General features: G+C 38.4%; 1 protein-coding gene across 1 annotated transcript in view; it reads right to left on the bottom strand.

The window, feature by feature from the left end:
- Nucleotides 1–6,916, bottom strand: part of reck (reversion-inducing-cysteine-rich protein with kazal motifs) — an 84,666-nt gene extending 77,750 nt beyond the window's left edge. Inside the window, exon 1 of the mRNA XM_051410227.1 lies at nucleotides 6,735–6,916. Within this exon, the coding sequence (XP_051266187.1) occupies nucleotides 6,735–6,807 (73 nt within the window). The 5' untranslated portion in view covers nucleotides 6,808–6,916. The remainder of the gene's footprint in view (nucleotides 1–6,734) is intronic.
- Nucleotides 6,917–12,016: the final 5,100 nt, after the last annotated feature.

Here is a 12,016-nt window from a genome sequence, read left to right as displayed (position 1 = left end):
TGCATTAGCTGCTGCCCAGCGATCCCTCAGTTTGGAGAAGCAGAGAGCCGCTCCAGCACAGACGATCAGCTTTGCACTGCAGTGAACGGAGTCCAGATGCAAAGCGAATTTCAACCACCTAAAACAAGGCCCACCTAAAAAAATCTGTATCAGTTCAAGTGTATGTTACATAGAGAAAATTCACACCGCTTTACATCACTGTCAGACGGCCCTTATACTGTATAACTCACGTATTCCTACGCATAAGCGCAACTTTTGCCCACTGCAGCCGCACTGTATTACGCCGTATGCGTAGGAATACGTGAGTTATACGGTTGAGAAATATAGTGCCAAAGGAAGGGCCGTCTGACAGAGATGTAAAGCGGTGTGAATTTTCTCTATACAACATACACTTGAACTGATGTTTTTAGGTGGTTAAAATTTGCTTTGCATCTGGACTCCGTTCACTGCAGTGCAAAGCTGAGTGAATATTTCCATGCATTCGCGCTCCCGTTTGGCACGCGCACCTGTTCGCAGTTCACTGAATCCCTGGTACCTACATCCCCCCCAAACATTTTCTCATCGAATCTACACGATTCACGTAGGTCACCTATTTTGGTTTCAAAACGGCGAATTTCACCGAAGGGTGAGTAAGTTTCATGTATGCTATTCACTTGATTTAACTTCCTCTGTTGGAGGAAAAACCTCCACACAAGAGGAATCCTTTTCAAAAGGTTATGAGAGGTGTCGATGGTACAAATACGTCTTTTGAATAAACTGTGTAAACTCATTGTTGCATTAGCAACGGGGCTGAGCTCAGAGGGCTTTATTTCCCCTCTTCAATAACTTTTTATTGAACCAAATGGCAGGGGCAAGTCAACTGAGGCCATGATAAAAGCTGTCTGCAAACAAGTAGACGGTGCTTGTGCAACACTTTTGGAGCAGCAACAAATAAATCATGATGGCCTAGATATTGCCTTCAATGGGATTATTAGAACTCTGTGTCATTTGATATGGAGAATGGGTAATTTATTGACAACACCATTACAAGTGTTTCGTTTGTTCAATGTTTTTTTACCATTGAACTCTCTAAGTTTCACTGCATCCAAAGGTTTTGGTAGAGACACACAGTCGCACCAAAAACATAAATTACACATTTTGTGTGGAAATACGGCTCTTGCGGTCCCTTTTTTGTGTCAACATTGTATTTCCAAATCAGGCACAAGGAGCTTTAGAGTCTTGTTTTAAAGCAGCTCCTTCAATTTGCCTTGATTCATAAAATCATTGTCTATGTGTATGTTGCTCGACACCAACCTTGTACAAAATGTGCTCATATCCATAATTGTTAATATATCAGGGTTTATAAAGCAAAACTTGTTCTGTAAATAGTTCTCTTAGTCTTGTGAACAAGAACATTGCTCTGAAGCTCAGCTCGATTTCAAGCTTAAATTAACGAGTAACAACAAATAACGAGTATGAAAACAGATAATTTAGTTGGTAACAGATAGATAATGGTGTTTTCGCACATCCCTAGTCATTACGTCTTTGTTTAAAAGGTCCAGTGTGTAACATTTCGGAGGATCTATTGTCAGAAATAGAATATTCATAGGTATGTTTTAATTATTGTATAATCACCTGAATATAATAACAGTAATGTTTTCGCTACATTAAAATGAGCTGTTTTCATCTAGAGAGGGAGAAAGTCCCTTTCTGGCAGATTCCGCCATGTTGAACCGCCATGCTTCTACAGTAGCCCAGAACGGACAAACCAAACGCTGGCTCTAGATGGGGCCTTTTGCGTTTTTTGAGAGTTTCACAGTCACCATAGTTTCGTCTCCACACTTCACAGCCCGTTCTCAGTCAAATACAAAGGCAAACAGTGTTCAGTTAGTTGCAATCTGCAACTTCACCGCTAGATGCCACTAAATCTTACACACTGGTCCTTTAAAGTGGATCGCTTTTTACTGCACGTCAAACAAACGGAGTATGTTTGTGGGAATCACTCCTTAATAACTGCTGAATATCAGATCTGATGTTAGTTTCTCTCTCTTCCCTTTTCTCATAAAATGTATTTCTATCTTAAAAATAATAACTGCCCTGTGACATTATTTCATTTTAATACCTCTTGAAATGGGCAACAACATTTGTAAATGTTTTGCATTTGGAGTGATAATTCTGTGACCAGAATTCTGTGGAGTTTTTCAGCTGCATTGGTTTTAAAGCTGAACATGAACTCAGTGACAAAGCTCTGATCAGCCAACTGTACACCTCCTGCTCAGCATCAAACAGCAGACAGACACAGTTAGAGACTGGTTGTGAACACAGAGCATTTTGCAAAGAACCCGATATTTTCCTTACACTTTCTCAACCATGTCTGCCCAATGCAGGGTTTCCCAAGGAAATCGGTTAGCTGAAGTGGTAATTGCTAGATGATGGTTTCAACAGCTCAGAAAATGCCCAGTCTGGCTGTGTGATGGGTAACAACTTTTTCTGATGCTCTTTATTTCAGACACATTTCAGTGGTTCATAAGCTCATACTATGTGAGGGATCTTATGTAGACATATTCTAAAACATCAGAGGTATTGTGTGTGGCATTTGCTGTCTGTTGCCATCAACATGTTATCAGCAACTACAAGTAATGGGGTGTAAATCACCAGTTTCATCAAGACGATACAATATATTGATTCTTTGGACAATGATACGATATCTGCCACAATACAATTTCGATTCAATTCAGAATCCTGCAATCAATATGAGATGATATAATATATGCCCATTAACACAATCAGTCACATTTATCAACTCACAAAATGTGATTTAAAGAAATATTACTGTACATTTATTTTATCTCGTAATGGAATTGTTTGCATATTGCCTGGGAAAATTAGGCTAGCTGAATCTGTTTCATTTTTCAAAACCATTCTAAAAATGTACTTTTATAATCAGGCTTTTATGTGAATTTACACATCACACATGTATTTTTGAACAATCTCTTATTTGTTTTATCATCATCATCGTCATCATCATTATTATTATGACATATATTTCCACGCAAAAGATGATGATGTTTTCACTTTGTATCGATATATTGGACTACTGAATATTGATAGATTAATTTATCCTGATCAATGCATCATTACACCCCTACCAGATATATTCATATATGCAACAGTTGACTTGTTCTTAATCAGTGCCTCCATGAAGCTGCGAAGGCAACAATGAACACAAATTCAACAAACACCCCCATGAGTTCAGCACCACCTTACATTTTTGACTGATCACTGTAGTTTACCGAACTAAACTTGCAGCACTAACTGTTTGAGTAACTGGCTCAAAGCAAAGAAGTAGTAGGCTTACCTTTTATTGGTAACCGTTACTGTTCATTCTTTCTGAAATAAGAGGCTGGGTTGAGCCTCTGGTGAATAAAGAGCAGTAGCCTGACTGCTATGTTCAAAGAAAACTTGAGAAAAGTATTAAGCCATGGTTTAACTGCACTATAGGCTGAGTCCTAGTTTACCTTACATGTGCACTTTGTAATTTTATTTTGTATCGCCCTGTTTTGATCCCTTAGAAAGGGCTGTTGAAGGGGCTGTTTGTGTGCCAAAGTATTTTTTTCACCCTTTTATTGATGGACAGTGTTACATTGTGTGAGAGATTATTTGCTCCAAGTGAGAATGTTAGTGTGAAATTGAACACTACAGTATATGCCAATGTTGTTTTCAATGAAAACAACATTTGCACAAAGCAAGCCGATCCACTTTTCCATGTTGATAAGAGCATTAAAATGAGAAAAAATAATGGGACAAAAAGAAATCAAGGCACATTTAGAATAGATCAAAATGTGCAATTAATTGCGATTAATTAACTTAACTATGACATTAATGCGATTAATCGTGATTAAATATTTTAATCGTTTGACAGCACTACTATTTTTTGCAGTTTTCACTTTTCCCCCGACATTTTATTGCAAAAAACAGCTGAAAAACAATGTAACAGGCATCACAGTTTTTTTTTTTAGAAAAGCGGGTAACCCTGAGACTACTTCTGATTAAATACGGGTCTGTGGCCTGATGTGTATCAATTTGGGGGTCCTTTACATCAATAAGGTTGAGTAGCCTGTACTGTGCAATGTATCTGCAGCTACATCTACACTCTGAGTGGTCCTGTTGCTCTGCAAATGCCTAAGCTGTTTACTAGCATGTAAACCTCAACTCTGACCAGACTGCTGATGCTGCCTTAGATAGCACAGCGCTTTGAACTCAGTCTCCAGGGAACACGGTCGGGTCAGCAGTCTCAGTCAAAGCAAGATTCACTATAGACTATTCTAAAACCTCACAGTTTTATATAGATTCATTTGCCCAAAATGAGAACCTGTCAACCAAAGAACTGACCCTAGCTCTTTTTAGAATTTCTCTGGGTGTATTCCCCTTTCTTCATATATATAGCCTTGACAAAACACTGGCACACTTAGGAAAACACAATATTTCATAGTCAATTCAACAATCACTATACCATGGGATAGCCGAGAAATTCAACTGTGTATGCTGCACTTTAATCTTGTGTTCGCAAAACTATAATTAGGTTTGCGGGACTCAGGCCCATGCCTGCTCACAGTGGACATGGAAAGAAAAGGGCTGCCGTTCACTTCCCCCCTTCCCCTCCTCTTCCCCTTCTGCTTTGAGGAGTCAAATTGGTTCCAGATGCATTCTCTCACGGCTAGCCTCCATAACCGAATCACAACATGAAAGAAATGTAGGAGAGAAGTTTAGCAAAACTCGGCAGAGGGAAAAAAATGTATGGAATTCCTACACAAAGTAAGTGGAGGAGAAGAAGCTGGAGAATTATCTTCCTATAGGCAAAAGCAGCTGATCACTTTCCCACATGGCACTATTTATCGCACCTTTCTGGATTTTCTGAAACCTTTATCACTCTCACGAGCCTTCGGGAGACAATGTGCACCCCAAATGAGGATCTAAGAGCTGTGTTTCTTTCATGTTCCTGGCAGATGTGTCAGAAAAAAAAAAAAACTGTACAAAGTGATATTTAGCCAGAGCAAATCCACATCCTGCACCCATGTGGACCCGACATCAAAGACTTACCCACCCACCAGCATGTTACACCAATTTATAACCCTGCCCATGGAGCCCCCTTGGAACTCTCACTAAAAAAGGAGGCTAGGATAGGCACTGGCCAAAGTGACATTAAAGAGTGGCAACAGCTGAAGGTCTCCAAATGGCTCAAAAATGTAGCAACAAAGTACAAAGCCGCAGCTCCATGTTGACTCAGCCAATTAACAAGTGAAAGCAATTTCAAGGCCCGTTGTGCTACAGCACCAACACACACCTCTGTGTTTGTTTAACAAGTCCCAGTGAATTCATTAGCGCCCTGAAAAGCTCATACACTACTCACTCACACACATTTCACACACACTTTCTGTAAGCGGGCCAGACTCCATTCAGAACGACAGACAGTTTCCTTTCCTAGCTCCCTGTCTTTCTCACCTGCGCAAGCTCGTGAAACATCTCAATTGTCAGGTACACACATGGGGCCCAGAACCTAGACTGTATGAACGCCTGGCGGAAATCAAAAAGACATTCATGTATTTCAGAGACAGAATAATGTTGGAGAACGGCGCCAGACAGTTAAAACACGCGTTATTTTACGGAAGTAAATGTCTTTTGAGAGTATAGGATGGATGTTGAATTATAGAATAGGACCTACTGATTCGTAAAATATCTGAAGAAATATGAATACAAGCTGTGTGCCTTTGCTAACAACGATAAAGGGTCAAAGTTCTAAATTGTTCACGATGTTTGCCGTCGCGGGAACGGTCCATTTTTTACTTTTTTCCCGAACCGCTATGTCCGCTCTGTTTCCTTCCTATCCCCGGCTATTTGTCGCGCAAGGGACCGAGCGAATCTACTTTCAGAACTATTATAAGCTTACCAGCAGTCACACATTACCAGAAGGGACCCAAAGTGGGGGGGTTATATTAACTACGCCATAGCTGTCCGTTAAACTTCAAAGGCTCATTCAAAACATATTTTGTGGTGAGAAAGCGCTACACAGGATGCTAACCGCATACGTCGCCTACTCTGAGAGCGTCATGCTAACATCCATCCCAATAATGCATTTATTCCAGATATCGTCGCTGTGCTTTTCGGACAAGTACAAGCCTACAAATCACAACTAAAATGATTTTGTGAATTTCAAGAGTGCCATCTTGAATTCGTCTCGCCACAAACACATCAAAAGTGATCAAATTGCAACTTTTCAAATTGTTTTTGTCCCGTTATTCTCACAGTTATTTCACACCTTGACAGTCCGTGGTGGGCGGTAGCTAGCGCTGTGAACTAGTTAAACGTACAGGTTTCATTGGAAAAAGTTGCTGGTTGCTGCACATTTGGTCGCCCGAATTTACCAGATGACTTTTATGATTCAGGAGACATCTAAATGACCAGTCTGCAAGGTGTTCAAGTTCACAAATAAGTGAAGCAATCTCAGACTTGTATGATTTGCGAATGGAGTTTGGCATGATGTTCTAACTGCATAAGCGAAATCTACGAAAGCCAACGGGATGCCAACTGTAACTCAATCAACAAGTCAAGTCGCAAAAGAACACATGGCTTTAAGTTTGAGTTATACACAGTAATGTGTTTTTCAGCAACGTTAACAATGCATGAAAGCAGACACAGACGGACAATATGGACACAGAGACTTACAGTTTTCAAGTGGAAATCATAGACACACTCACCCTGAGCTCGGAGCGGCTGACAGTAAAAGTTTACGGCGAGGAAGAAAGTGATTATCTGGAAACACACACGCATCTTATTGAAATTCTAAAGTGCATTGTGGACAAGAAGACATAGAAAACACTGGTGCTGTGACATGCTCCATGGATCTCCTGTTAACTCTCTCTCTCTCTCTCTCTCTCTCTCTCCCCTCTCTCCACGGCCCCCAGGTTTTGTGTATGGACCACAGAGGACATGCGCAGAACGACACCGGTTAACGGTGACAGAAGCAGATGTTGAAATACAATTTGACTATTAGGAGTAACAATTATGTATGGAGTAATAAAGTTTACTTTCCACCAGCTTTTCAATATTCTTAACCCATGCCTGTAGCTACACGGTGTGATTTTATAATTGCCTTTACAGCACTTAAAGCTGCAGTTGGTAATTTTTCTGAAAATAACATTTTGTCATATTTACTGAAACTCCTGACAGTAGCACATGAGACAGATAATCTGTGAAAATACCAATCAGAGCTGGAAAGATAAGGCTTTGTGTCAGTGGATTGAAGATGGTGGTTAATTAATGAGTCTCATACCCAGCATGGATATTTGACAACAATCAGCTGTCAACTGTCTTTCTGGATATTCCAGGAAAACGCCTCGAGAACAATAGGTTAAGAATTTCAGATCTTCATAATTTTTGATACTCACATTCTGAATTATACAATCTACAATATATATATTATGGAAAATGGTAATCTGCTGCTTGTTATTGGTCCATTATTTCCATTTTTGCAGACATTTTATTATGTATTCCTATGGGATGAAATGAGTAGCCCTCAGTGACTAATGACTAAATATAGTATGATACAGAAATGGCTGTATATCTCAAACACTACACGGAGTTCAAACATATCAATATTGGCACCATGGGAATCAGAAAAACTTCCATTTTGTTAATATGTGCTTTGATCCAGTGTAAATCTGATATTTAACATATCAAATAAATGTTAAACTTATTTTTGTGATTTTTTTATTTTAAAAGAAAATTAGCTTTGTCTACCAGTTAATTCCCAACCTTTCTCCTTAAGGGAGTCCTTCACTGAGTAAATATCACTATAATAAGGAGGTCAAGATCCGCTAGTTAACGATGCCGAGAGATGCAGACTGCACTACAAGATCTGCTGTAAGTCGCTTAATTCAGATTTTTCCCCCATGAAATTTGGTTTGTTATAAAAGTGAAAAATGAAATATACAATGTAAAAAAAGAACTGTAATTTTCCTGGTTAGGCATTTTCAATCCAATTCAATTTTATTTTATTTGTATAGCACAAATTCATAACAGAAGTTATCTCAGGACACTTTTCAAATAGAGCAGGTCTAGACCGAACTCTATATAACATTATTTACAGAGACCAACAGTAAACCAGTAATTTATACATAAATAAAATTGTGGCCATATAGGCAAAATATTGAGACCATCCTGTAATTACGAAGGGCAGCAGCAGCCTTAAGCATCTGGGGGCTCGTTTCAAGAGCTAATGTGGGGCCTTTCTTTACCTTATCGGCAAGTACCATTCTGCTTTGAATAGCACTATGTGTACCAACTGACATACGAACAGCTTAAACAATTCCCTCAGATTAAATGAATAACAAAAAGCAAAGGGAACAGTTTTTAAGCAGACTGCAAAAAGTAGAAGATTAGAAATATATTTTAGAAGAAATTGCCTTTAAAGGACCAGTGTGTAGGATTTAGTGCCATCTAGCGGTTAGGTTTCAGATTTGGAATTAGAGGCCCCACCTAGAAACAAGTGTTTATTTGGTCCATTCTGGGCTACTGTAGAAACATGGCAGTTCAACATGGTGGACTCCATTTAAATCTAAACTGAATTCTGATTGATATTTATCTCCCCCCTTCATCACAGGAGAGTCTTAAAAATGTTGTAAAAATTACTTCACTTCTTTACCAGTGATTCATTTATTTCCATACCAGCTTAATCCCATATGTAGGGGAGCTGGAATCTATCCCAGTATGCACTGGAAGAAATGTTTGGAAGCACAGGTCGCTAGTCGACTGAGTTAACACCCAGTCACACAAAACATGTGCACCTACTACAATGCAATGTTAAGTTTCCAGTTGATATAACCTGCATGTCTGGAAACCGGAGCAGCCCATGCAAAATACAGAGACAAAGTACATACATACATACAAAATAGTATTTGTTCATGTTGCACGGGTTTATCAGAAGGAGTCATTGCTCCACTGTAGTTGCCCTGAAGATTTCCTGAATCAGCTCTAGATGCCAGAAACTATTGGGAGTCACCACACACAGAGAGCTAGTGTAAATAATGGACCTATGAGACATTACATGAATATTTTGCCATTTTAAACACAGCACATGATCAGTGTGTTACTGTATAAACCTTCCCTGCATATCAACTGTCTGTAAGATTGGTGTTTCTCTGACATCCAATATGAAATACATATTTAGAGTTAAAATAAATGTATCTTTGCACATTAGATCTATAGTGGTTTATGATATAATGCATCAGTGTGTAATTATGTATACTGGTACGAGTGGTCATAATGATAGATGGTGGGGTGTAATTAAGTACTGCCAAGTAAAGTAACTGAGGTGAAAAAGAGATGAAAATGGTAAAATGGGTAGTTTTTGATTGACGCTTCTTTTAGAGCAGTGGTTCCCACACTTTTTAACCTTATAAGCTTAACCCAATGATATGTCTATTTGGGTCACAGGCTTGCGACCACTTCATCTGAGGACTGATTATTCTTTGTTTTACCTGAATACTTTGTAGAGGCCTGAAGATGTAAAATTCTCAATGAATTTACATTTTAATAGTTTCTGAATAGTTTTAGTAATATGCACTATTATGTTTTTTTTCTTTCTCTTTTTGTCCTGTTAATGACCTCATGATCCCTCAGATTTACCCTGCAGCTCACAGAATGCTGTAGGGATGACATATTTTTGTAGGCCAACACAGAATCCACTATTATTTTTTCCAAGATAGTCCATATATTGCTCAAGGGGCCCTAAATTCATGTAAACTCTAAATACACCAAATGAAATATAAACAACAGCTCAAATTCTTTACCATCTACTTATAATCTTTGTCCAAGTTTTAGCATGATACAATAACCATTCAGGTAAGCCAGATATGGTGATTTGCCAGTACACCCATCCAGTGACAGGAAGTGTTGTTTTCCAGGGGGGCCTCCCAGTCTGTCCTCTCTTTGTCCCCCTTAATGCCCGTGTCAACAGGGCAAGGCGGCTTTTTGTGCCGCACAGCCGCCAAACAGCAGGGAAATCTCTGTCCAGGGAGACATCCTCTTTTGTAATGGGTCAAAGGTTGTGAGTGAGAAGGATGTCAGGGGCTAGAGTCAGCACTTTGGCCCCATGTGGCTACATCATGCTGTCGACAGGCATGAATAGTGAGGGGCCAGGGAGAGAGGGTCCACTGGAAGCGGAGGGGAGGAGAATGAATCATTTATTCATACAGATGTACTGAGGTCATCTGGGACAGATAGATAGTCCTTTGAGTTAAAAACATATGACACGGTACTCTGTGTACTTCAATGTATTTTTCTATTACCCACTTAAATACAGTGTATTACATTATATAAAACATATTAGATTTTGCAGTATACTGTATGAATCTATTACTTTCAACTCTGTAATGCAAAAAGTTATTTTAACTGAAAAAGTATTGTTGAAACGGAACATTCTAAATAAAACTAACTTTATTTAAAAAAATATTGTTGATTAAGTTGCTTTTGTAATTTTGTGACTTAAGTGACTTAATAATGTATTTTTTATTTGTACTGTGAAATCAAAATACCTAGTAAAAACTTAATTGGATTTGTTGAACATTTTTTAATGTAATCAGTTTTCTTGAGTTAAATTAACTTATCTAGTTTTACAGTGAGTAATATACTGTTGCATTACACGTTATATTTATATATATGTGATGTCTTTTATTATTCCAATTGCCTCTGAAATATACATTTTATTTAATGTGGCATAATGCCATATTACATTGTAATATAAAGTAGTATTAGATTGTCTAACAATCCTCATTCACTTATGTTGTTTTACCCAACAATAATCCTGTTGTAATGTATCCTCTCTCCATTATCTTAAAGCCATTAACACTGATCATTCGTCAAGTATGAATTTATATATGCTTTTATCTTTAAGTTTTTCTAAAACCATTTGTAATAACATTTTGTTTTTATTTTGCCTTTCTACTCTCAAAGAACTTTAACACTACATGCCACATTCGCCCTTTCACACACATTCACACAGTGATGGCAAAGTCCATCAAACAGAAACTAACTCATTAATTTACATTGACACACCGATGATGCAGCATCAGGAGCAATTCGGGGCTCAGTATCCTTCTCAAGGATGCATGCAGCAGGAGGAGCCGGGGAACCAATTATTGGATGACCTACCTCTGAGCAACATCCCTATGAGATTACTATACAAGCCAATTTTATATGAATGAATAGCTACAATTCAAAAAGTGTGAGTGTATTTGATGTTAATTAAAAATAAATATATAAATGAAAATGTCTTTAAGCAATAGTATAATTGTTTAGACTATTTAATTTAAATGCATAGCTTGTTGTACTTGATTTCCTCAATTGACTTTTACATGTACTGCCATTAATATGAACTTAATTTGGGTCATTACACTAAATGAAATTAAGATTCCTCAATACATCACTGATAATTACTCAATTATTTGAGTGCACGTAACAAAACTGCCCAGCATTTGAATTTAATCAGTGTTTTTCAGTGTAAAAGTGTTTTTAGAGCCTCAAACGTATTACTCAAAAGGTCTGCATCTGATAAGGTCAGAAGTGCAGAATGATTGGTGATAACAAAATAACATTTAATCACCTACATTTACACAAGCTGTAGAAAATCTGTGCTCGAGAAAAACGGGACACGTTCAGTACCTGCAATTAAGGAGCTGACAACTAAATTCTCCACTATGTTAACACCAACACCTTATGTAACTTTCTGAAACCAACAATCTGACAATCAGGCGGACGTCCTGCAACAGTTAGGCAGGTGTTTAAGAAGCAGGGTTTAATCTCAAGTTCTCTTTTTTGTTATTTACTATTTTTGTCACTCAGGGGCATCATTCCTATGTTCCCAGAGTCCTATGTTTCCCAGTTCTGGGGTTAGGGAACATCCTGGAGGAACGTCCTGAGCAGTCAGGTTTAAGGACCGTACTCAAGGGCACCTCAGCAGTGGTAATGACAGAGGGGCAAG

This window comes from Dicentrarchus labrax, unplaced genomic scaffold (genome assembly GCF_905237075.1).
Source record: "Dicentrarchus labrax unplaced genomic scaffold, dlabrax2021, whole genome shotgun sequence".
Classification (NCBI taxonomy): domain Eukaryota; kingdom Metazoa; phylum Chordata; class Actinopteri; family Moronidae; genus Dicentrarchus; species Dicentrarchus labrax.
The sequence above is the reverse complement of the archived record's forward strand: the minus strand, read 5'-3'. Positions and strand labels throughout refer to the sequence as shown.